General features: G+C 38.4%; 3 protein-coding genes across 3 annotated transcripts in view; 2 read left to right on the plus strand and 1 right to left on the minus strand.

Moving 5' to 3' along the window:
- Positions 1-18,909, plus strand: part of LOC109231304 — a 56,161-nt gene extending 37,252 nt beyond the window's left edge. The window contains exons 26-35 of the mRNA XM_019396931.1: positions 10,854-10,904; positions 11,882-12,025; positions 12,327-12,454; positions 13,494-13,581; positions 14,033-14,092; positions 14,159-14,408; positions 16,409-16,560; positions 16,667-16,737; positions 17,720-17,876; positions 18,404-18,909. Of these exons, the coding sequence (XP_019252476.1) occupies positions 10,854-10,904; positions 11,882-12,025; positions 12,327-12,454; positions 13,494-13,581; positions 14,033-14,092; positions 14,159-14,408; positions 16,409-16,560; positions 16,667-16,737; positions 17,720-17,876; positions 18,404-18,574 (1,272 nt within the window). The 3' untranslated portion in view covers positions 18,575-18,909. The remainder of the gene's footprint in view (positions 1-10,853; positions 10,905-11,881; positions 12,026-12,326; positions 12,455-13,493; positions 13,582-14,032; positions 14,093-14,158; positions 14,409-16,408; positions 16,561-16,666; positions 16,738-17,719; positions 17,877-18,403) is intronic.
- LOC109231680 (subtilisin-like protease SBT2.5) lies at positions 19,688-23,616 on the plus strand. Its single transcript, XM_019397323.1, has 9 exons — positions 19,688-19,809; positions 19,904-20,054; positions 20,171-20,583; positions 21,199-21,294; positions 21,385-21,454; positions 21,579-21,861; positions 21,944-22,278; positions 22,358-22,625; positions 22,904-23,616. The coding sequence occupies exons 1-9, from the start codon at positions 19,688-19,690 to the stop codon at positions 23,590-23,592; spliced, it is 2,427 nt and encodes an 808-aa protein (XP_019252868.1). The 3' UTR covers positions 23,593-23,616.
- Positions 23,640-24,932, minus strand: LOC109231305. Its single transcript, XM_019396932.1, has 4 exons — positions 24,714-24,932; positions 24,383-24,628; positions 24,047-24,223; positions 23,640-23,956 (listed from the first exon to the last, which is right to left on the minus strand). Exons 1-4 carry the CDS (start codon positions 24,726-24,728, stop codon positions 23,894-23,896), a joined length of 501 nt encoding a protein of 166 aa, XP_019252477.1. The 5' UTR covers positions 24,729-24,932; the 3' UTR covers positions 23,640-23,893.

The raw sequence follows: 26,725 nt of genomic DNA on the forward strand, positions 1-26,725 counted from the left end.
TTTTGTGTTAAAAGTTTTGATGGGAGCTTGTTATTCCACTTCGTCTGTTTTGGAGCTAACTTGTGCAGAGGAGAAGATGTTTTTTAAGTTATATATATTGCTATACCTTTAAATTCAAGAAAGTATGGTTGTATTTGTGAGGAAGCACGGGAGAAAATATATTATTGAATAATTATGACAATGATACACTTAGCCCTATATATATATATATATATATATATATATATATATATATATATATATATATATATATATATATATATATATATACAATACATGTCCTACTCCTAATACATATGGGATTAGGGTTATATGCTACTATTTATACAATGAAACTAACAGAGTGCTTACCAGAAGTCAGAACAGATGATTATGATTCTTACCATTGTCTTTACGCATGAAACAGAAATGAGTAAAGAGCCTTATTCAATTTGTGTACTTGTGACCAGTTGTGTGTTAAAGTCGCTAGAGTCAAAGACAATCTCAAAGTTTTGGTGGTGGTCAGAGCCTCTGGTTTCCATAGAGCTAAGTAGAAGCCTTCATGCAAGGCAAACCTAAAAGGAGTAAAACGACTTGACAAAGAAACATCTACAAGTGTCTGACTTGAAGCTGGATACAACGCATAAGCTTATACTTTTACAGACGAATATTCTTTAAACTTTGCCAAAACACATAATTTGTCTTTGTCAATCTTCAAATTTTAATGGGCATGGTCCCATTCTATATGACCGAACCTGCCATATGAAAGTTGATTCTGAGGTGTATTAATTGCTTCCTTATACTCAACAAGTAGTTTTTTTTTTTAAAATTGTAGCAAGTTTCACCTGTTCATGTGCCCACCTGAACCATATAGCCACTTTAGAGAATATTTTGTTGTTGTAACTCTGATGCACAAATATTACTTTATGTGAATGGGGACCTTAACAGGTTGGCAGTCTTTATGCAATTTAGCTATTTCCGAACTACATGATTAGCTATTTAGATCCATATAGAAATCACTCATTCTGTGTCAGCAGATTCCGAAATGCACTTAGATCTAGACCTATATTAAGAATTTTCTCCTCCTTAATTTGGGCAGTAGGCAGTGTTTTGGATAGCGTGCGGCGACAAATAGCGACGAGGGCCCGCTTCACTGAGGCGAGAGGCGCGTAGCGAAACACTCGCCTTTTTTATGTGAGGCGAAAATTTATACAAAAACATAAAATATTATATACATATAACTAAAAACTCAATAACAATAATATATTAATAAATATATCATTCAAAAATTAAAGACTCAATAGATACTAGATAGTCATAGACTCATAGTAGATTCATAAATTAAAGACTAATAGTCTAAACTCTAAAACAAGCAACATCTATTTTTCTTCAAGATTTTCAAATTCTACAACTTCATGAATGTTAGCATTATATTGGCTATCATCTTCTTTATCCTCGGACTCTTCATCAATTAGGGACCGGCTTGAACTTGCTACCCCCTTTCCCTTGTAACTTGAAGAACTCGCTCTAAGTCCATAGATATTCTCCTCAACTCCAACGGCCATAGAAACAGTACCCCAATCAAGATCATCTCCTTCATACACTTGTTCATCTTCATGATTTTGGGGGGCTCCAGTTAACCATTCATTTGCCTCGTCAATGTTGTCCAACATAATTGGATCAATGGTATCGCGAGTTTCATAACGTCGCCTCAATGTTCTATTGTATTTAATATACACTAGATCATTGAGACGCGATAGCTCAAGCCTATTCCTTTTCTTGGAGTGAATCTGCGCATAAGTTATTTAGATTAATTATAAATACTAATAATAATACAATATAGAATATATTAATATAATAAATCTACTTCTTACATGCTCAAATACGCTCCAATTTCTCTCGCATCCAGATGCACTACAAGTTAGGCTTAATACTTTGATGGCAAATTTTTGCAAGTGTGGAGTTTGATGTCCAAATTGCTTCCACCATTCAACTATAGAAAAATATTTTAAAAGTTAATAAGTATAAATCAAATAAATTAAATTAAAGTTATAAGGATATCTATATTAAAGTTAGTTACCTGGCGACCTTTTGTCTCTGGCTCTAATGGCAGCCGGTAAACCAAATAGGCCCTCTACTTGTGAGTACTTACCAAACTCCTCCCCTATTAGATCTATCGTCGCTGAATTAGGGATCAACTTCTCAAGACATGCATGGTATCTAATCCACACCTCTGAATCCAAAGTTTCATCTCTAGTGTTCTTGTAAAATAATCCCGGGTTCAGAAGATAGCCTGCTGCATGCAAAGGTCGATGGAGTTGATTGTTCCACCTGGTATCAATTATCTCAAAAACTTTCTCATATTTCCTAACATCTCCATCAAATGACGCTGCTGTTAGAATAGTCATGTAAATAGGAGTAAATAAATAACCCTAATCCAATATATGTTAGGAGTAGGACATGTTATGTGTGTATATATATAGGGCTCATTGTAACATATGTATATACATCAATAATATATTTTCTCCCGTGCTTTCTGACATGGTATCAGAGCTTTAGTGAGAAACATATCGCTGTGCATCATTCCAGCGACTTCCGGGAAGAAAGAACTCAGTCACCGTGCAATTTTCCGGTGACCTAAGTGACTTATTGCGTCAAAGTCACTAATTAACAGTGTTGTGCAAAATCCAACACCACCACAAGGTTCCCAAGAGAGATCCGACCAAACCCCAGAAAAAATCACCGGAAAATAGCCCTCCACGCGCCGTCACGCGCCTGTCGGAACTCTGCCGCCGGCGGCGCGTCTGTCCCACGCGCCGGCGCGTGAGGCCTCTTCCGGGCCATTTTTCGGCTTCGCTTCTTCAGGACAGTTGGATCGCCCTGCAATTCCGAGCCTGTCCATATTTTTATTTTTTAATTCCGACCACTTTGAGTTTTTCCGGCGACTACACTGATTTTTCCGGCAGCTACAGTACTTTTCCGGCAAACACAGTGTTTTCTTCATCTGTCTCAGAGAATTTTCAGTTGATTCTTTTTGTTATTTGGTGATAATCCAACCATGTCTTTGGGAGTCGATGCTTTCGGGTCTAGAAACCCGGGTTCTGGCAGTTCCGGTGTTATGATTACCTCAGAACCTTTAATGGGAGGTTCAAACTACTTAGATTGGGCTTCATCTGTCGAGTTGTGGTGTAAAGGTCAAGGAGTTCAAGATCATTTAACAAAAAAGGCTAGCGAAGGTGATGAAAAGGCCAAAACACAATGGGAGAAGGTCGATGCTCAGTTATGTAGTATCCTGTGGCGATCTATTGATTCCAAGTTGATGCCCTTGTTCCGTCCATTCCAGACATGTTATTTAGTTTGGGAAAAGGCTCGTAATCTATACACTAATGACATATCTCGTTTCTATGATGTAATATCGCGAATGACAAGCTTGAAGAAACAGGAATTAGATATGTCTACTTACTTGGGACAAGTTCAGGCAGTCATGGAAGAATTTGAGACGTTGATGCCAGTTTCTGCTAGTATTGAAAAACAACAAGAGCAACGACAGAAGATGTTTCTAGTTCTTACACTCGCTGGACTCCCTAATGACCTTGATTCAGTACGTGACCAGATTTTGGCTAGTCCAACCGTCCCCTCAGTTGATGAATTATTCTCTCGATTACTTCGCCTTGCTGCAGCACCTAGTCACCCAGTGAGCTCATCACAGACACTTGACTCATCTGTCCTCGTATCCCAATCAGTGGACAATCGGGCATCTCATACTATGGAAAATAGACGAGGAGGAGGTCGTTTTGGAAGATCTAGACCCAAGTGCTCCTATTGTCATAAACTTGGACACACTCGTGATGTATGCTATTCTTTACATGGCCGCCCAACCAAAAATGCTTATGTTGCTCAGACTGAGACTACAGGTAACCAGGGATTTTCTTTATCTGAAGGGGAGTATAATGAGTTCCTTCAGTATCGAGCAAGTAAGCAGACATCTCCACAAGTAGCTTCTGTTGCTCAGACTAATACTTCTGTTGCTGGTAATTCTTTTGCTTGTGTTTCCCAGTCTAGTCCTCCTGGACAATGGGTTGTGGACTCAGCCGCTTCTGATCATATCTCTGGTAATAAATCACTTTTGTCAAATATTGCGTATTCACAGTCTCTTCCCACTGTTACTTTAGCCAATGGGTCTCAAACCAAAGCAAAAGGAGTTGGACAAGCGAATCCCCTACCCTCTGTCACTCTAGATTCCGTTCTCTATGTCCCTGGCTGTCCTTTTAATCTTGCATCTGTTAGTCGTTTGACTCGTGCCCTCCATTGTGGTATATATTTTATTGATGATTCTTTTATTATGCAGGACCGCAGTACAGGGCAGACGATTGGAACAGGACTTGAATCAGAAGGGCTTTACTACCTTAACTCCCTAAAATCCTCCAAGGCATGTCTAGTTACAGATCCTCCGGACCTAATTCACAAACGTTTAGGACATCCAAGCTTATCCAAGCTTCAGAAGATGGTGCCTGGTTTGTCTAGTTTATCCACATTAGAGTGTGAGTCATGTCAGCTCGGGAAACATACCCGAGCCTCCTATCCTCGTAGTATTGAGAGTCACGTAGAGTCTATTTTTTCTTTAGTTCACTCTGATATATGGGGTCCTAGTAGAGTCAGTTCAACCTTGGGATTTCGTTATTTTGTTAGTTTTATTGATGATCATTCAAGATGTACTTGGATTTTCTTAATGAAAGATCGTTCTGAGTTGTTTTCTATATTCCAGAATTTTTGTGCTGAAATTAAAAATCAATTTGGTGTTTCCATTCGCACTTTTCGCAGTGATAATGCCTTAGAATATTTATCCTCTCAATTTCAGCAGTTTATGACTTCTCAAGGAATTATTCATCAGACCTCTTGTCCTTATACCCCTCAGCAAAATGGGGTTGCAGAGAGAAAGAATAGGCACATCATTGAGACTGCTCGCACACTTCTCATTGAATCTCATGTTCCGCTGCGTTTTTGGGGCGATGCAGTTCTCACAGCTTGTTATTTAGTTAATCGGATGCCTTCCTCTCCCATCCAGAATCAGATACCGTATGCAGTATTGTGTCCCCAATCACCCGTATACTCTGTTCCCCCTCGTGTTTTTGGGAGCACTTGTTTCGTTCATAACCTAGCCCCTGGGAAAGATAAGTTAGCTCCTCGTGCTCTCAAGTGTGTCTTCCTTGGTTATTCTCGTGTTCAGAAGGGCTATCGTTGTTACTCACTTGATCTTCGTAGGTACTTTATGTCCTCTGACGTCACATTTTTTGAGTCTAAACCTTTCTTTACCTCTTCTGACCTTTCTGACCCCCTTGATATATCTGAGGTCTTACCTATACCGACCTTTAAGGAGTCTACTATAGCTCCTCCTTCACCTTCCGCCACAGAAGTCTTACCCGAGTCTCCTATAGCTCCTCCTTCACCTTCCGCTATAGAAGTCTTATCCATTCCAGCCGTTGAGGAGTCTAGTGTGGCTCCTCCTAGACTCCCTGCCACAGGAACACCACTTTTGACATATCATCGTCGTCCGCGCCCAGCATCAGGTCCAGCTGATTCACGTCCTGCACCTGACCCTGCTAATACTGCGGACTTGTCTCCTCTTAATCAACCGATTGCACTTCGGAAAGGTATACGGGCCACCCTTAATCCTAATCCCCATTATGTCGGTTTGAGTTATCATCGTTTGTCATCACCCTATTATGCTTTTCTATCTTCTTTGTCCTCTGTTTCCATCCCTAAGTCTACAGGTGAAGCATTGTCTCATCCAGGATGGCGACAGGCTATGATTGACGAGATGTCTGCTTTACATACGAGTGGTACTTGGGAGCTCGTCCCTCTTCCTTCAGGTAAATCTACTGTTGGTTGTCGTTGGGTGTATGCAGTCAAGGTTGGTCCGGATGGTAAGGTTGATCGTCTTAAGGCTCGTCTTGTTGCCAAAGGATATACTCAGATATTTGGGCTCGATTACAGTGATACCTTCTCTCCTGTGGCTAAGATAGCATCAGTCCGCCTTTTTCTATCCATGGCTGCTGTTCGCCATTGGCCCCTCTATCAGCTGGACATTAAGAATGCTTTTTTACACGGTGACCTTGAGGATGAAGTTTATATGGAGCAACCACCTGGGTTTGTTGCTCAGGGGGAGTCTCGTGGCCTTGTATGTCGCTTGCGTCGGTCACTTTATGGTCTAAAGCAGTCTCCTCGAGCCTGGTTTGGTAAGTTCAGCACAGTTATTCGAGAATTTGGCATGATTCAGAGTGAAGCTGATCACTCTGTATTCTATCGGCATTCTGCCTCGAGTCTCTGTATTTATCTGGTGGTCTATGTTGACGACATTGTTATTACCGGCAATGACCAGGATGGTATTACTAAATTGAAGCAACATCTCTTGCAACACTTTCAGACTAAGGATCTGGGCAAACTAAAGTATTTTCTGGGTATTGAGGTCGCTCAGTCTAGCTCAGGTGTTGTGATCTCACAACGAAAGTATGCCTTAGATATTCTTGAAGAGACAGGAATGACAGGTTGTAGACCGGTTGACACTCCGATGGATCCGAATTCTAAACTTATGCCAGGACAGGGGGAGCCTCTTAGCGATCCTGCAAGATATAGACGGTTGGTTGGTAAATTAAATTACCTTACAGTGACAAGACCTGACATTTCCTTTTCTGTGAGTGTTGTGAGTCAGTTTATGGATTCTCCGTGTGATAGTCATTGGGATGCAGTTGTTCGCATTCTTCGGTATATAAAATCAGCTCCAGGCAAAGGTTTATTGTTTGAGGGTCGAGGCCATGAGCAGATCGTTGGATACTCAGATGCTGATTGGGCAGGATCACCTTCTGATAGACGTTCTACGTCTGGATATTGTGTCTTGGTAGGAGGAAATTTGGTGTCCTGGAAGAGCAAGAAACAGAATGTGGTTGCTCGGTCTAGTGCAGAAGCAGAATATCGAGCAATGGCTATGGCGACATGTGAGCTAATTTGGATCAAACAGTTGCTCAAGGAGTTGAAATTTGGTGAGATTAGTCAGATGGGACTTGTGTGTGATAATCAAGCTGCTCTTCATATTGCGTCAAATCCAGTGTTCCATGAGAGAACTAAACACATTGAGATTGACTGTCACTTTGTTAGAGAAAAGATACTCTCGGGAGATATTGCTACAAAGTTTGTGAAGTCGAATGATCAGCTTGCAGATATTTTCACCAAGTCCCTCACTGGTCCTCGTATTAACTACATATGTAACAAGCTTGGTACATATGATTTATATGGACCAGCTTGAGGGGGAGTGTTAGAATAGTCATGTAAATAGGAGTAAATAAATAACCCTAATCCAATATATGTTAGGAGTAGGACATGTTATGTGTGTATATATATAGGGCTCATTGTAACATATGTATATACATCAATAATATATTTTCTCCCGTGCTTTCTCACAGCTGCAATACTCTCTTTGGCTCTATCCATAGCTTCATAAAGATAGCCCATTGGTGGTTTTTTCTCCCCATCCACCATACGAAGCACCCTAATCAAAGGACCACCAACTTTAAAAGCCCGAACGACATCATTCCAGAATGATGGAGCAATAAGAACTTTGGCAGTTTCTTTCCCCGCAGCTTCCTTTGCATATTTATTATATTTCCATTCAGTCGAAAGAACTAGCTTTCTCAAATTTGCCTTTTGCAAGTAAAAACTATGCAAAGTTAAGAAAGCCGTTGCAAATCTAGTCTTGACCGGTCTCACCAAATTTCTTTCATTTGTGAATTTCCTCATCAAATTCAACAACAACGGCCTCTGACTGATGTAAGCATATGCCTTGACGGCCTTACTGAATACTGTAAAAGTAACAATAACAGTTTTATAGTTAATACTTAATAGGATAGGACATAAGTATAAATAAAGTTAAAGGCTTTAAAGATAACTATATTAAAGTTACCTGAAGCATATGGGTTTTCCTTGAATATGTCACCAAACATCAAGTTGATACAATGGGCAGCACATGGAGTCCAATAAATGTTTGGATAGATAGCTTCCATCATCTTCCCCGCACTAACATTCTCACTAGCATTATCTGTAACAATTTGTACAACATTTTCCTTTCCAATTTTATCAATAGTATTTCTAAACAAGCTGTACATTTTGCTTCCATCCGTAGAAGAGTTGCTAGCATCGTGAGATTCAAGAAAAACACTCCCTCTTGGAGAGTTCACCAACACTTTTATGATCATTTTTCCATTCCGTGCTGTCCATTTATCCATTATAATGGAACATCCAAACTTGTTCCATTCCACTTTATGCTCCTCAATAATTTGGTCTATCTTCTTCAGCTCCTTTTTAAGATGAGTTACTCTAACTTCATGATAGCTAGGAGGCTTCATTCCTGGGCCATATTGTCCTACGGCCTCAATGAATTTATCAAAAGTTTGGTAGTTGACACAGTTGAAAGGAAGCCCTGCATCGTACATCCATGATGCAAAGGCACTGACGGCGCGATCCCTCAAAATCTTCTTGGCTTCTAAACCTGACCTTCTTCACCTTTTCCACTTTCTTGTTGTTTTGCCGAGAAATAAAGATTGAGAGGGCCTTTTGCCACCGTACGTGCCGTGGATGACCCACTAGATTGAGAGGGCCTTTTGGGGGGGGGGGGGGGGGGGGAGGTCGGTCCCATTTCACCTTCTTCATCCATCTCATCATCTTCATCAATTAGATTCACCGATGCTTCATAATTCATTTGAGTTCTTACCGTATTTTTCTTTTTAACAAACGCTTTTACTTCCTCCCTAACCTCGGGCGGACAAAGGGGACATTGTATTACATTTTTAAATCCACCTATCATATGTTGCTTGAGACGAGTTATCCCACCATTTTATGTTTTTTGACAAAACACACATTTAATTGCGAATCTTGACGAGCCTTGTATAGCATAATTCCAAGCTATATCTCGTTTAGTATTATCGGATGACGCCATTTCAACGCTGTTTTATAGACAAAAATTATCAAGTCAATATGCAATTAATTCTACTATATAAAGAAGACAAAAAAAATAGAGCAAAAAAAAAAAAGATTCTGCCTTTGGAGTTTGGAAACAGTACACTGCCTCGAGAAAAAAAACAGAGCAAAACCAAAAATTGATTCAACAGCAAAGAAAGAACAAAAATGAAATTTTTGCCTCTAGAAAAACAGCAAATAAAGAAGAAGACAAAACAGAGCAAAAAAAAAAAAAAATAAGAGAAGAAGAAAAGCCTCAGTTTTTCCTCGACAAAAAAAGCACAAATACCTCTGTTTCTGTCGACAAAAAACAGAAGAAAAAAAATAGAAAGAAAAAGAGAAGAAGAGAAGAAGAAAGAAGCAGAAATACAGAACCTATTTGGCTCTGTTTCTGTCGACAAAAAACAGAAGAAAAAAAATAGAAAGAAGAAGAGAAGAAGAGAAGAAAGAAGAAAGAAGAAAGAAGAAAGAAGAAAGAAGAAGCATACCTCTGTTTTTTCGCTGTTGAAGCTTGAAGAAGATGAAGCTAGATGATGAAGAAGAAGACTGAAGAAGACCGTTGGTTTGTTCGCAGGTGAAAAGCCCTAATCTCTGAAGTTTTTTTGTTCGCAGGTGAAAAAGATCGAGCCCTAATTCCCGACTTAAGTCTTCTCCCTTTCTTTTTTTTCTTTTTAAAAATAGCGACGCTACAGTCGCTACTCGCCACACAGTCGCCTCACGCAACACACCCTGAAGCGAGCGCTATTTGGAATCGCAACGCAACAGAAGCTCTGAAGCGACACACCCTCGCCTCGCCTCGCCTCACGCTATTTATAACACTGGTAGTAGGACACGTTCATTTGCGGTCCATGTTAGATATGTGATGTATATTGTTTCAGATGGAGATTGTTGGGCATATTTGTTGAACTGTAATTAAGTAAATAAAAATGTGCATTCTCTAACAACTTTAACTTTTAGATGAGATGGTCACACAATTCAATATAATATCGGACTAATCAGAGATTCGGAGTCAGACTCTACTCTATTCTTGGTTTCCCTTATGCAAGGTTCCCTGGTTATGTTGTTCATGTTCTATATGTTAACTCATTATCAAAAAGAATTTTTGGGCATATGAAAAGAGTCAGGCCCGCACATGAGGGGTGCATTGAAACATAATTAATGAAAAAAACGCGCTCTCTAATAAATTAAACTTTTAGATGAGATGGTCACAATTTAATATGGTATCAGAGTCGGACTCACTTTATTCTTGGTTTCCCTAATGCGCAGCTCCCATGTTATGTTGTACGCGCTCTATATGTTCACTCATTATCAAAATGAATTTTTATGCATATGAAAAAGTCATGCCCGCACATGAGGGATGCGTTGAAGCATAATCAAGTAAAAAAATGTGCACTCTAACAATTTAAGCTTTTAGATGAGATGGCCACACAATTCAATATTATGGATATCTTGACTTTTGCTGCACATGCAATATTGATTTAGTATGAAATTAGCTTTCCCGCAAGTCTATGATACCTCTACAGCATTACTCCATCCCTAATTATTACGGAGTTGTTTTCTTGAGTTAATGATGATTGTATCTGTTGAATAAATATTCTTAATAAATTTCTTGTTGTTGAAAGTCAACAAAATCATAAAGAATGTTGCGTATAATGTTCTTACTGATTATGTCATACTAATTAGGAATCCAAGAATTAAGAAACTTATCTTATTTTATGTACCCGAAAACTCCTATATGAGGAGCCTTCTTGTAAGTACTAAGTTGTTAACTATCAATTTCACATGAGTTTCTCTCTTTTCTCTTTCCCGAGCATCTTTTATTCATTTAATAGATGAGGGTTTCAGTCTTGTTCAATTTTCTTTTGCAGGTTGGGCAAGAATTAGTACCGTTGCTGCGAGATTACAATATGCGGCCTCAGGTGAGATCTTTCTCATTCCACTTTTTAGTATCTAAGTTGTTAATACTTCATATTTACAAATAACTTGAAATGGTACTACAAAGGTAGCATGATCCCTGTGCAAGGATGACATGCACTGAACAATAATGGATAAATAGTCACATTTTTTTAGTTCTTTTTACGACTTTTGTCACTTAAAAATGTCCTCACAATTATTTATTTTTTTATCTGTATTTTGTGGTCGAATTTGTGTAAAGAAAACTTAATGGAAAAGCTTGTACTTAGAGGGGGGTACAACAAAATGCTACCATCTCAAACAAAAATAAAAAGTAAAAAAGAAGGGTACAACATCCTTTAATTGGCGACAGGACTTTAAAAATGTAAATCCTTGTTTCTGCTGGACGTAGTAGTTCTTTTTATTCTTCCACGTAAGAATATAATATATAATCCTGCTATAACATTCATTGTTCCGAGACTGATCTTCGAAGCAGGAAACTGTTCATTTGTAATAAACTAACAATGAAAGCTTGTGCAAATTATATTTAATATTAAACAATGTACTGATATGAAAAATTGAAGAGGCACTGGAGGAGGGGACCGGCATATTAATCTCTTTGTTTGCTTGTTTAATAAATTAGCACAACTTCCAGTCAGTTCAATTTTAAGGGAAAGAAGTACCCTCCCCTCATAGGATAAGGGGTTTGAAAATGCAACTGGTTAATGCACTGGCCAAATTGTGATTTGTCAAACTGTCATACATGTCCATTTTTGAGGTAGGTTAAATATAGCTCCAGAAACTCAAGAATATGGTAAGTATCTTCATTTGGTGTACTGAAGTAAAAGTCAATGTATACTAATTTACTTTGTTATCATGTGACTCATCAGAATCTTATATCTTTATCAAAAAACTTTGTTATAATGCTACCTTCGATTGTACTAAATTCAATTATCCACTAGTTATGAAGAAAACATCACCTTATGTTTTATCGCGATTGCAGGCTTTATCTTCCTATGTGTTTATAGCTGCAAATATCATCCTTCACTCGACTGAAGAGTACAAGTCCAGGCATCTGAGTGCTTTACTGCCTTGTATAATTCCTTTGTTGACCTCACACCATCATACACTACGTGGTTTCACCCAGGTTGGTTACTTTTGTGTTGTGGATTTTGTGGCCTTTGCTGAGCATATTAATTGGCGCCATGATTTTGAATGGGGATGTTTAGAAGGGGAGCCTTGGCATAACTAGTAAAGTTGTTGCCATGTGACCAGGAGGTCACGGGTTCAAGCCGTGGAAACAGCCTCTTGCAGAAATGCAGGGTAAGGCTGCGTACAATAGACCCTTATGGTCTGGCCCTTCCCCGGATCCCGCGTATAGTGGGAGCTTAGTGCACCGGGTTGTCCTTTTTTATTTTGAATGGGAATGTTTTCTTGTTGTTTTGCAGTTATTAGTGCTTCAAGTTCTTCAAAAATTGTTGCCATCAGATTCTAGTTTCTATGCAACCATGACTTTAGAGGAAAGGTGCTTTCAAGATTTGAGATCGTACTTGCAACATAACCCTGACTGTGCGCGGTAAGTTGTGTTGTATGAGCTTCTCTAAGATGATATTCTGTTTTTACTTTTCATTCCACTGTTTTCCCTTTAGCATAGACAAAAGACACCGTCTCACAAAGTAATGTATGTACAAAAATTAGAACAAACTGGGAACCCAGTTTAATCCCACAAATGGGGTCTGGGGAGGGTAGTGTGTACGCAGACCTTACCCCTACCGGTAAACAAACAGGGATTGAGAAAAAAGTATATATCAACACGGAGCAAAACAGGAGTTATGGTCTTAAAATCCTCTATCACCAAACTGAAATTTCATATGTGATCACTCTAGAAGAACTTTGCTATAGGCCGGATTGCTTTTGAAAGGGAGGGAGGTAGAACTGCATTATGGGACAGATTACTATTGAAAGGGAGGGAGGTCACTGGATGTTAGGTAAGTTGGAAAGCAAACATATATCATTCCCTTAAAAACCTTACTAGTTTGTAACTTATAAATGGACCTTGGGCCTAACTCAACCTCAAAAGCTAGCTTAAGAGGCGAGGATTGCATCAAGTCCATATAAGGAGACCGCCCATCCCCTTCATTGTCGATGTGGGACTCAACACCCTCGCTCACACCAGGACTGGACATCTGGAGCGTGGACAATTATAGGGGCCCAACATCAGAAAATCGGGATGGGTCCTGCTCTGATACCATGCTAAATGGACCTTGGGCCTAACTCAACCTCAAAAGCTAGCTTAAGAGGCGAGGATTGCCCAAGTCCGTATAAGGAGACCACCCATCCCCTTCATTGTCGATGTGGGACTCAACAGTAACCAAAACATCTTTAACCAAATATACCTATGAGATATTAAGCATATACATATATCATTCACTTTGGAAATCTAAATGCTTTGCTGCTGAGATATTTGAGCAAAGTAGCCTGATGTGCTTTCCAAATTTCTCTCATACCATACTGCATTGGATGCATTTTTGGTGTTATCCAGTGTGCAGAAAATATAGTGATATCTATATTATGTGTATAGACTTGAACTAAACATTTGTTTCTTTCTGTCACAGGTTAAGAGCATCAATGGAAGGTTACCTTGATGCTTTTGATCCAAAGAAGTCGGTCACACCAACTGGAATTTTCAGTACTAGAGTTGAGGTGAGGATATTGCAAATTGGTCAAGGCTTAGAGTGTCATCTTTCCTGTGGCAGATACATAGTAACATTGGGAAGATTTTGTCTTTAATTGCCCTGCCTAATGGCTTGACGTGAACTAATATGATTATGCTAGGAAGTTGTCTCTGTGATTGCCCTGCCTAACTTCTTAATGTGAACCACATGTATTTTACCCTTGCAGTTTCAGAAGCATTGAAACTTTAATTTATCAATCATTGTGGTATGACCATTAATATGAGCATAAACTTGGCTAGTTCCTTAAAAAGCTTTAATCAACAATAATAAAACAATTCCCTTTATTAGCTGAAGTTGAAAGCAATTATATTGCTAAGTCGGATATAGCGGCCATATCTGCCAGTGTTGTCTTTGCCAACTATCTATTTCTAATTTCTGAAAGCATAATCTCCTTTTTTTCTTACTGGTGATATATGTAGGAACTTGAATTCGAATGTGTACCAGCAACCCTCATGGATCAAGTAATTAACTTTCTAAATGTAAGTGCTCACTTTCGCTATTTCATTGTATTTCGTGGTTTTGTTGCTCACTTCCCTTTATTCCAGGGGACTAGGGAGGATCTCAGATGCTCAATGGCCAAAGATGCAGCAGCTATCAAGAACGAAAGCTTGCTTGTTGACAATGATGGAAAGTGCAAGCAGATAACTGGAAATCTTACCGAAGGGCAAACAGTTCTGCCGCTGCAAGATATATCACTAGATTTCCAAAGGAAAATTACTGTTTCCAAACATGAAATGCAAAGTATTGCTTCTACTGTCTTGTTGGAAAATGAAGGACCATTAAAATCACTACTAGGTAACTGGATTCAATACTAATTTCATATTGCTAGGCATCACCAATTTGGTATGAGAAGGTTGAATTACACAGATAATCCGTTCGATCAGTAAGGTCATTGCTAGAGTAGTTTAGCTTGTGTGCTTGTCACTTGTGCCATGAACGTAATGTGCTTTCCTGGAATTTCCTCCCCATCCATTCCCTCGAGGAAATTTCGTCTTGCTTTTTTATCTCAGCCTTGTTTCTATGTTAAGTGTCCCACATTGGTTAAGGTAATGAGTAGTTGTCTCCTTATATAATCTTGGATAGTCCTCACGTCCCGGGCTGGCTCCTTTTGGTTGAGTTAGGCCAAGGTTCATTTTCTTAGTATGGCACTAGAGTCGGACCCATCTCAATTCTTGGTTTACGCCATGTTGGATTCCCATGTTATGTGTCCGCACTACAGATGTCCACCCTTGGGCGTGGGGGCCCTGTGTTTAATGTTTCACATTAGTTGAGAGAATAGATTGTAGTCTCCTTGTATGGTCTTAGGCAATAGAGTAGAGATGGATTATCCACTGTCAAAACTCATTTGTAAGAGGTTATTAGTGAGAGGAATGGATTTTCCCTCATTGCTCTACTTGGATTCTCGGAGCACCAAGAAAGGTATGTTTCTTTGTGTGGTTGGTGGCAAGGGAAGTGATTTTGACAGCAGAAAATCTGAGAAAAATGAGGATCACGTATGCCAGTTGGTGCTTCATGTGTAAAAGCCCAGATGAACATGTAGATCATCTACTATTGCATTTTCAAGTGGCTAATCGTTTGTGGAGGGTGGTTCTTAATTTGTTTGGGGTGCGATGAGTGATGCCGGGTTAGTGAAGAAGGCGTTGGATAGTTGGGCTCACAAGAGGGGAGAGAGAAGTCCAAGGGCATGGAGTGTTACCCCCATAGCAATCATATGGGTTACTTGGAAAGAGAGAAATAAGAGGGCATTTGAAGGAGTGGAACAAGAGTTTGTAAAACTACAAAGTAGTCTTTTGTTTCTAGTTTCTTCTTGGTGTACTCATGAGGTCCCTATTTGTATAGATGATTGGATCTCCTTTGTTGAGAACTATATTTTTGGTGTAGGTTCTCTTCTTTTGGTATACGGCTTGTATACGAGGTTTTTCCCAATTGTTGATAAAATTATTTACCTTATAAAAAAAGGGTCTTAGGCAATCTTCCCCTTATGAGCTAGTTTTGAGGGTTGAGTTTGACCCAAGGTCCATTTCCTTAACATTCTGAAACTACAGAAAAGGATGGAAACGGAAAAAAAGCGTCGAAATTTTTCCATTCCCTTGTTCTCTTTTAGGTAACTGCCAAAGTTTTTGACTTATTCGTCGGTGGTGAAGCCAAACATGAAGATGCTAACTCTTAAATTTCTTCACTTCTATGCTGGATAGAATATCTGAGTATAACAGTTCATGCCATTAAGATTACCAGCTTGAAGTTTCTTATTCCTTGTCAGCTTATACTTACCTTGGGATGTGTTTAATTTTGTCGTCGTGCCATAAACTTGGAAGTTATGGACTTCTGCAATTTTTAATCAAGGCCTAGAATTGAATTGGTTCTTCGACAAAATGGAAATACTTGTTCGCAAAATTGGAATTACATGATTGTTGATGCACATTGGCTTTGTTAGAGATTTCACTAGTTTCTGTTTATGTAAAGTTTATCTGCTCCTACTGATGTCATAGAAAGGCTGCCTTAATGCAACTTATCATTTATACCTGCTTGTCACTGACAAATAAAGCTCAAACTCCATTGGTAGTCTTTGAATACAATATATACGTAAGCTTAACCTTAATTTTGATGGGACTCTGTCAACCCTTCAGGAGTGACGTGCTACAGTAATATGTTAAGTAACCATGTGAACTTGTATGATATATAACAGTTGTTATGTGCTGAAAGTTATAAGAAGGGTATTTCCCTCGCTTTCCATAATTTACATCTCAAGATTTATTTCATTGATTTTCCTACTTGGTTCTTTTGTGTAAATACAGACATAGAAAAGGAAGATCAGCTTCTTGATCAGTTGCTGCACTTAAAAACTGTAGCTTTTGAGAAGTTGAAAGCAAGTCGGCAAGATATTATCCTCGTAGCATCACTAATTGATCGGATACCTAATCTTGCAGGATTGGCCCGAACTTGTGAGGTGTGCAATCACGTTGTTGTTTCTGTACTTTGTGGATTTTGGTGTTGGTATGTGCATGTTTTTTAGTTTCAGGTGGTTCATTGCTCTTCTGATTAACTGATAGCAGGTATTTAGAGCATCTGCGCTGGCCATTGCCGACAAAAACGTAGTGAAAGACAAGCAATTCCAATTGATCAGGTTCTGATAGTATTACTCTCTCTTGCTTTGCTTATACTGCATGTCTTTTGGCTTTGCTTTAATTTTTCACAATGCAGATGTAAAGAAATCTGTAGCAAGAGAGGTTGCAGTGAAATGGATGAATGATGAGATTTCTTGCCTTTATATGGAGAATAACTAAATCTTTCTATAACTAAAATTTTCTATCTCATTCATGTTAATATAATCGAGGATCTGATGACATCCTTGAATAGAATAAAGATGATGTCATTGCTGTTGCACTATTGAAAGAAAAACTAGATTGCCTGATATAATGAACTAACCCACAAATTCATTGAAGTCTCTTAATATTTCATCTCTTTGCTGTTGCACTTGCACAATTGAAAGAAAAACTGGATTGCCTGATATAATGAACTAACCCACAAATTCATTGAAGTCTCTTAATATTTCATCTCTTTGTGCAAAAACTAATGGAGTGTCAAGTGTGCCTGTGCAATTTGACTTATGGATTAACATTACGGTCAAGGTGATTTTAATGAAAGGAGCTGCGTGTTTACAGAAAATCGCTACGAAATGTACATAGAAAATAAATAAATAAATAATTCTTATGAGATCAACTGAAATTGCCTTTTGATAAATAACATGTAGAACAAAGAAAATAAGCATCAATTGAGTAATATTAATCATATAAATGAACCGCCTTCCTTGATAAGAACTGCGGAAAAAAAAACTTCAAACTTTTTTTGATTGGTAAAAAAGAAAAAAACAAAGTACAAAAGCAAACTTGAATTGAATGAGCTGGAAATTCACAACTCGCAAATCCTCAATACAAACTTTTGTTTTTTGTATTGGAACTTAAGATCAGCATAACCAATGGGAAAGTTACCTGGATAGGGAAAAATGTTGGGTTATCTAAGTTGGAGATGAAATGCTTGGTTATCTGGATAGTCATGAATTATGGGTTCCTTTGCAAATTGACTGGAATTATTTGCTTTACGTGTAGTGTAACTGCAGAGAAATGGGTGCCAATTGTTGAAGTCCCAGTTAGTAGTATGAAAGTTTTCTTGGAGAAAAAGAAGCAAGAAGGATTCTCCATCTTAGGTCTGGAGCAAACAGCAAACAGCATTTCTCTTGACCGATACGCGTTTCCTAAGAGGACGGTGAGTTTCATACAGTCAACATGGTGATCTCTTCTTCTTTCCCTTGAGCGAAAATTTTTGTGAAATTATCTTCACTAGTTCTGATTATAGATTTTCATTCTTGTGGCAAATATCATAAGACTATTGAAGTAGCTTGTCTTTTGTTTTCATTTAATTTGAAGGGCTATTTTGTACCAAATATCAGTACCTTTTAATGTTTATAGTATTCTATACCACGTGGTTTTTATAAGAAAAGGAAAAAGAGAGTGCTAATGCTAAACTTGAAAACGTGTGTATATCACTAAGTTTGACAATAATACCAATTTTTTGTGAAGGCATAAAACTATTCTTTAAAATTCTCTTTCACGAAAGGAATTAAAAGTTACGCTAGAAAGTAGTTTTAGATAATTATTCTAATCTTTCGACGTTTGTGTTTTGTTACTGATTTAATTCATGATTCATAAACTAAACTGATATATTGATGTAATTCATGATTTCTTCAGACGTTATCTTTGTAACGAGTCTGATGATTGGTTGAATATTTATAGGTCTTAGTCCTTGGCCGAGAAAAAGAGGGTATACCAGTGGACATCATTCACATTCTGGATGCTTGCATAGAAATCCCACAGTTGGGAGTAGTTCGATCACTCAACGTTCATGTCAGTGGTGCCATTGCACTTTGGGAATACACTAGGCAACAAAGATCCACTAGCTGCTGAATTACACTAAGAACTTTTGTTCAGTGCAAGATAGCTAATTGCTTCTATCAATCCTCATATTGATTGTACAATTACGAGTCACATATATTAATATAAAGAACACATGTATATGTACCCCTCAGTATGTGGTGATATTGTTGTTCTTGAGTGGTTCCAATTTTGTGTTATGAAAGATGTCCACTCTGCAAGTAATTTGAAGTTGAGGGAACAATCCATCATCCTAATGTTTCTTATCGGAGTAGTATTTTCTCTTTATATTGTGTCTTCTCTCCTAGCAAGTTGTATAAATTTATGCTACTAGTTTTGATTATTCAGATTCAAGCAATTGCTTCTTGTTTTGAAGTCTATTTAGGAATGATGATCAGAAATTTTCCTCCCTTAATAGCTTCTTGTTTTGAAGTATATCTAAGGCTGATGATTAGAAATTTTCTTCCCTTTTTTCTCCCCATGCAGCCACCATAAGCTGATCTTGGGGCCTTAATTTGGTTTCTTTACCACTTACTGCAGAAGTATGTCAATTCTATTTAAGATATTACTCAGCCACCCAATTTCTCAGGTTCAAATTTGGTTACCTGTGGTCTTTGGGTTAAGTTTGTAATTGCCTCGAGCAAAGTCTACTTTAGGCAAACGAAACTTATACTTCAACTAAAGGCACAAGCGCATAGCAAGCACAAAAGAGGAAATGCATGTATCTCCTTGAAGAACGAAGTCTAGGGTAGGAAAGAAAAGTGGAGTGAGAACGTTGTGTGAAAAAACAAAAAAAGACAACTGAAATTTGCAAGTGAAAGCCAAAAAGTTTAGACAAGTGAAAAAGTAAAACGAAGAAAATGGAAGAAATAAAGCCAATGTTCTTGCAGAAAACCTGAAACTCTATAGCAGTATAACCTAGTAGGTTACTATTAGCATGATTTTCTTCTACTCAAACCAGAAACTAAAGAAAAAAGAAAATTCCCCAAATAATAACCCATTCCACGCATAAGGAACGGGTGCAAAACCAAAATGGACTGTGGTGGTGATGGTGGTTTGAAAATGAGAAAAACATGCATGCAAAACAACAGTCCTTTAAAGGTGATTACTTTTCCTTCCTACAATATACCATATCTCTAGTAAAAAATGGCAGCTATTTTCACCTTCATTGCCCTCTCTTTTATCATTTCATTGGAGCCCTTAATGGCAAATGCAAAAATCTTTTTAGTTCTAATGGAAGATGACCCTTTTGTATCTACAAAATCAAAGTAAAAACTCTAGCCTCTTTCTTAGCATGTTTTGGTCTGACTATTAAGCATGCACTCTGCTTTACTATTGCTTACTATGCCAAACTTTTTGCAGGAATTTTGAAGATTTTGATATCTACAAGGAAAGGGTAAGAAAACAACATGACATGCTTCTAGAAAATCTCCTTGAAAGAAGTGTGTATACCAAAGTTTACAGCTACACTCATTTGATCAATGGATTTTCCGTTCATTTGACATCTCATGAGGTAGGCATTTATATTTTCTTTTTGACTTGATATAACTGACTACTTAAACATGCTACTTTTTTATTCTCTGTGACGAGCTAAATGCTCGAATAATTGGAAGTGTTACATTGTTGCAGGCCCTTGAGATTCTAGAGAATGCAGAAGGTGTTAGAGCAATTTATGAAGATGTGAAGATGAAGAAGTTGACAACACATACACCTGACTTTTTAGGAATTCCTGCTGGTGTCTGGCCTAAATTAGGTGGTCCTACGGCTTCAGGGGCAGGCGTTGTGATTGGTATGATTGACACAGGAATCAATCCATTCCATCCTAGCTTTTTGGCTCAAGCATCAAATGGTGATCGCCGGGGTGTAGTAGTGAAAAGTGGAAAGTTCAAGGGGAAGTGTGTGACTGGGGATAGATTCCCTGAAACAGCCTGTAACAACAAGGTAGTTGGAGCACAATATTTTGCAAGAGCTGCAACTGCTGCTGGCGAATTCAATGTCTCTCGTGACTATGCTTCCCCTTTTGATGCTGATGGACACGGAAGGCAAGTCACTTAGTATGAACCACATACTTTGTGTTATATCTTGTTGAGTCTCGCACATCGCCTAAGGGATGAGGGGTTTGGTATCCTTATATGGCTTGGGCGATCCTCACCTCATGAGCTAGCTTTTGGGGTTGAGTTAGGCCTAATGTCCATATCTTCATCATGGCATCAAAGCCGGACCCATCCAAATTCTTTGTGTCACTGATGTTGGGCCCCCATATATAATATTGTTCCCGCTCCAGCTGGCAGGCCTAGGCGTCGGGGGTGGGGGGGTGGGGGGTGTTGGGTCTCCNTCGTTGTCGTCGACTGATGTGGCCCCGATAGAGTATATGTCCGCGTCCAGCTGGCAGGCCTAGGCGTCGGGGTCGGGGGTGGGGGTGTTGGGTCTCCCACATCGGCTAAGGGATGGGGGATATTTGGTCTCCTTATATGGCTTGGGCAATCCACACCTGATGAGCTAGCTTTTGGGGTTGAGTTAGGCCCAAAGCACATATCTTTATCATATCCGGCCTTTTTAACCACTATTGTTCTATATTATTTACTGTTCTATTTTATTTGATATTTTTTAACGATAATGCATGTTCATAATCTATGAAAGATGTTTCAAAACAGCAGCCATACAGCATCAACTGCAGCAGGAAATCATAATGTTCCTGTCATCGTCAACCATTTCAACTACGGTTATGCAAGTGGTATGGCTCCAGGAGCAGGGTAATATTAGTATGCTGTTTTTATTTTTCTATTAAGAGTTTTACATGTGAAGTTTGATCTTGATAAGGACAATGAACTGTGCTGTAACAGGATTGCTGTGTATAAAGCCATGTACTCTTTTGGAGGTTTCATGTCAGATGTTGTGGCTGCAGTTGATCAGGTTCAGCAATTGTCAATGAATAGTACTTAACTTATTATGCATCTTTCCCCCTTTTTTAGGACTTTTTATAAGTTAAAATAGCTAAAGCTCCAAGTTAATTCTGGCAAACATTCTTATTGTTTAGGCAGTGGAAGATGGAGTGGATATACTAAGCCTTTCTGTAGGGCCAGCAAATGTCCCTTCCGGTCCTTCTGCTTTCCTCAATGTTCTTGAAATGCAGCTTTTATTTGCCACAAGAGCTGGTGTGCTGGTTGTTCAAGCTGCTGGAAATGGTGGTCCTTCTTCAACTTCCATTCTTTCCTTTAGTCCGTGGATCACAAGTGTTGCTGCCTCCACTACAGATCGTAGATATAATAATTCAATTGTTCTAGGCAATGGACAGAGCTTCTCTGGAAGTGGTCTTTCACGTTAAGTCCCCTTACCCCTTTCTTGCTGTTAACTTTCTCTGTTTTATCACTGAAAATGTGGTTTCCACATCTTACTTTGCAGCTCCAACGCTTTCAGGAACGTATTTCCAACTTGCTGCTGCATCTGATGTTTGTAAAGGGAATACTACATCTGGCCTCTTGACAGTTGAGAGCTGCCAAGAGACAGAACCATTCATCCGAACTTTAGTTCATGGGAAGATAGTGATATGCACTTACACTTTTGATTTTGAATCAGAGACAGCAAGCATAGCCACTGTTGCTGATACAATACAAAAAGTTGGGGCTGCTGGCTTTGTACTGACAATGGATCCCGATATTGGTTCTGAACAGATTAAGGGAGCCACAATGACCTTGTCGGTACCTGGTCTAATCTTAAACAACATGGAGGCCTCTACGGTATCTATCTCATATTCATAATAATTGGTAAGACTGTCAACTTTGTATTAATTCTGGTGCTCTTTGTTGTCTGGTGCAGGCTCTGCGCGAATATTATAACTCCAACACATTAAGAAGTAGAAGTGGAAGGGCTATTAGTTTCAGAGCTACAGCAAGAATTTTAGACGGGAGACAAGTTAGTTATACCAAGCTGGATCCAGTTGTGGCATCGTATTCATCTAGAGGTCCTGATGTGAACAATGCATTCTTAGACACTGCCGATGTCCTTAAACCAAACATCATGGCTCCAGGTTCCTCGATATGGGCTTCCTGGAGCCCTACTAGTGAAGGAGATCGATACATCAAAGGTATAAATATACAAATGCTCATTTGACACACTTGGAAAATGCTACTCAAGTTTTTTTTTTAATTTATTATATAGAGGGTAGGGAAAGGGGATATGGGGAGGGGATTACAAAGTTGGGAATTGAACCCTCATCAACAAGTTGAAAGTTCGTGTACCCAACCATCTGAGCTACTAAGATTCACCTGGTACTCAAGAATTATTTGTCATATGGTACCTTTTTCAAATATCAATTATTTCTACTTTCAAGAATGGTAATATGAAACCACATCTTTTTACCAGGACAAAATTTTGCACTACTATCTGGAACAAGCATGGCTACACCACACATTGCTGGAATCGCTGCTCTAATTAAACAGAAGCACCCGGGCTGGACACCTGCAGCCATTACATCCGCAATGATGACAACTGCAGATGTAACTGGGCACTCAAATGCCCCTATTTTAGCTCAGCAAATCAACCAGCTAACTCCTGCTACTCCGTTTGATTTTGGAGCTGGACTTGTCAACCCATCTCGAGCCATTGACCCTGGTCTTGTTTTCAAGGCAGGGTTTAAACACTACATACTGTTTTTATGTTCAGTTCCAGGAGTCGATGATATGTCTGTAAGACGAGCAGTTGGAGTTGGATGCCCGAACAAGAAAAAAGCATGGTGCTCGGATTTAAACACGCCGAGTGTGACAATATCAAATTTGGTAGGCTCAAGAAATGTGATCAGGAGGGTGACTAACGTAGGTGGTGTAGATGAAAAGTACCAGGTGATCGTGAGAGAGCCTCTGGGCGTGAGTGTTTCTGTAACACCACAAGTTTTTAAGATAATGGCCAATGCTTCAAGACATATTACAATTGTCCTAAATGCAACTCAGACAACCAATGTTTACTCATTTGGAGAAATCGTGTTCGAAGGTAACCAAAACCATAGAGTTCGAGTGCCTTTGGCGGTGTTTGTAAGCAGCACTTTACATTCATGATGCTCTTGTATATGTTTTCAATGAATAAACTACTCCACACTAGCCTACATTGTAATCAGACTAAAATTGTGATTGTGTTGCAGTTTACCTAAATAAGGGAAAATCGTTCAGGTAACTTCTTCTAAGCTTGGGAGCTTGAAGTATATCCCACCCCCTCCAATATATAGGAGATAGAAAAAATAAAATGAAATGAAGAAGGGACATGAAAGTAATTAAGATTTGATAGGAATTATCACTCTTCAGTTTGTTAATGGATGGACCTTTGAACACCTTGATTCTTGGACTTAGTTGATGAGTCTGTTCATCGACGACCCTTTCGTAGTGAAGCAAAAAACTTGGAAAATAGTCCAGGCTTTCTTTGTACCTGAAAGAAAGTGAGTGCTTTTGTAAAGCAGAGATTTCTGAAAAGCTAGAATACTGAATAGTATATATAACTTGTGAGTGAGTGACTTACCTGAAAAGTTTTTACCATAGCTTTTATTTTATTGGTGTTAGAAGCCATATTCTTCTTCTTCTTGGATTTCTTATTCTGAGGCATGAATGTTCTGAGGAACCTTGGCATAACAAATTTCCAGCTCCCCATACAAGTTGGTAGACTTACATATCTTGGCTTGTTTTTCACTGCAACAATCTGGAAAAATGTGTTAATAGATGGTTACAAATACTTCTAGTGCATTTTCAATCCTGAATATATGAGCTGTGTACAATGATATTCTTCTTTATCCTTCAAACATCTATCATATTTAGTAAAATGCATATGTTAGTAAGATTATAACCTAAAGATTATAACCTGAGAATTCTGTCTTTGGATTGGCTGTGGAACCAAAGGTGTTGATGGCTGTGATCGTGCCGTAGCTCGAAGATTTCTTGAGTAGTCAAGAAGCTGAGCTTTTCTATTGTATCCTCCACCATTAGCAACCTGTCTAATGTGAAGATGTTGATGATGATATTTGTTATTTGATGAACTGCTCCTCTTTCTCCTAGGCCCCTCTACAAGAACAGAAACATATACTGTCCTTTCTCTCAAGTATGTAACCTAAACCATCAACAAAAAGGAAACAACTTAGCATTATTTTTTGCAATAAAATTCAAAGAAGACTAAGTATGATCACAGCACTAACCATTCTTGTTGGCATTTTTCCAATTTATTCTTTCAATGAAGTGCCGAGGGTCTATTGGAAACAACCTCTCTACCTTCGCAAGGTAGGGGTAAGGTGTGTGTACGCACTATCCTCCTCAGACCCCATGGTGTGGGATGATATTGGATATGTTGTTGTTGTATTCTTTCAATGGGGTTCTTCTTTTTCCTTCTTTTTTGTTGGTGGTGGTTTGGGGGGTTGGGAGGGTGGGGTGGGGGTGGGGCGGTGGTTATTGAAGAAAGAGTGAAAAAAGTATATATGTGAAGAAATTGGAGATGAAGAAGTGGTGATCTACAAGAAATAGAAAATGTTGGTAGATAGTTTATATAAAATGTGGAATGCAGGCCTAAAGGAAGGAAGATAACCAAGTCTTAATTCATTGTTAAAATCGTAACCGAATATATTATAATAAGGAAGGTCCTTCCAAATAAGAAATCTAAATTATGATTAAGATAGATAATTTTAAATGTAAACAAAGAATTCTACTTTGAAAAGGAAATACTTTGTTATTGCTTTATGTTTACTTTTCTTTCTCCTTTTGTCTTTATTATTTAGGTAACGATAAAGTAGAAAATGTTGTGTATGGTTAGATAATAGGGACATTTAAATCATTAAACTTATTGAATCAACATAGGTGGATTTTTTGATGTGCTAGTATTACCATCCTATAGCAACCAATTTTCTTCTTTTTTCCTCTTATGTTGTTGACAAGCTTAGTTAAGGTGCAAATATTAAATTTAATGAGAAAAAGGAAGGTCTTAATTAATGAAATTCTTGAGTTAAAAGTTTATCCAGCAATAATTAAAATCTAATTATGAGTAACCATCTACAATGAACATGAACGGATAACTTCAAAAAAGGAGGATAATTAATCTATTGTAACCGATCAAACTAAACGTATAAAAATTCTTTGCACTATCGGATGTAAATAAAAATTCTTTTAATATTACTGGACTATACATGCTTCAAAAAAATAATGCAAGATTTAGATAAGGTAAGTTTCCTTTTCCTTCTTGCAATTAGTGTCCTTAGTGTTGTGCCCAGATTTTATTAATTTTTTTTATAAAAAAGAAGGTGTATTTGAGTTGCCTATAATTGTTGTCCACCTGTGACAATCTTTGGAGCATCAGTTGTACCATCTGATAATTACACCCCAACAATTGTTGAATCAATGATCTTGTAGTATGTGGAAGACACGTGGTGTTCGAGACAGCTTGAGTGCAATATTACTATTTCACCGGATACCTGCTACCTTCTATTTACAGATATCAAGCAACTCTGTGCACCATGACTTAGACATAAGCGAAGAAATCACCTATCATCTTTTGTCGATTTCTTAGCTCTTTCTTAAGGTGGTTACATAAATAAAGGAATTGAAGTTAAACTAATAAGCAAGCAAAGTCTTCTTCCACCCAATTGTTGGCCTAAAACAACTCAATGATACTCTTAAATATGGTGTGATATTGTCCATTTTGGACCAAGCCCGCACCGTTAAGATCGCTACACCTTATACGTAAACTCTCAATCTTTTCCGCAGCCACTTTGTTTGCACACCTATCACCAATAATATCAGTTTCTTCTTTTTCATGGTAATTCACCATCACAGGTATTCAAAAACTACAGGTGAATGACCAATTTTGGACAATGACAACATCAAAAGTATATCACAAACAAGAAAAAGTTCTTATTGATCAAAGCATCACCAATACATAAACTTAGAAGTCAATCAATCTAACAAGAACCAACAGCAAGAGGTTGTCACAAAACTCAACAATTAAAAGAATCATTAACAACGAGAAGCTGACACTTCTAAGCTTTGCCATAGAAGAGCCAATGATACTCTTAACATGGTGTCATATTGTCCGCATTGGGCAAACCTTGCACGGTTTCCCCCAAAGGCCTCACGGCATTAAGAGATCCAACAGATAACCAATTCTCAAGCAATTGCTGCTTCTTTTTTTGTTTTTCTTAGCTTAATTCAAGGACACCTGGGA

This window comes from Nicotiana attenuata, chromosome 8, assembly GCF_001879085.1.
Source record: "Nicotiana attenuata strain UT chromosome 8, NIATTr2, whole genome shotgun sequence".
NCBI lineage: Eukaryota > Viridiplantae > Streptophyta > Magnoliopsida > Solanales > Solanaceae > Nicotiana > Nicotiana attenuata.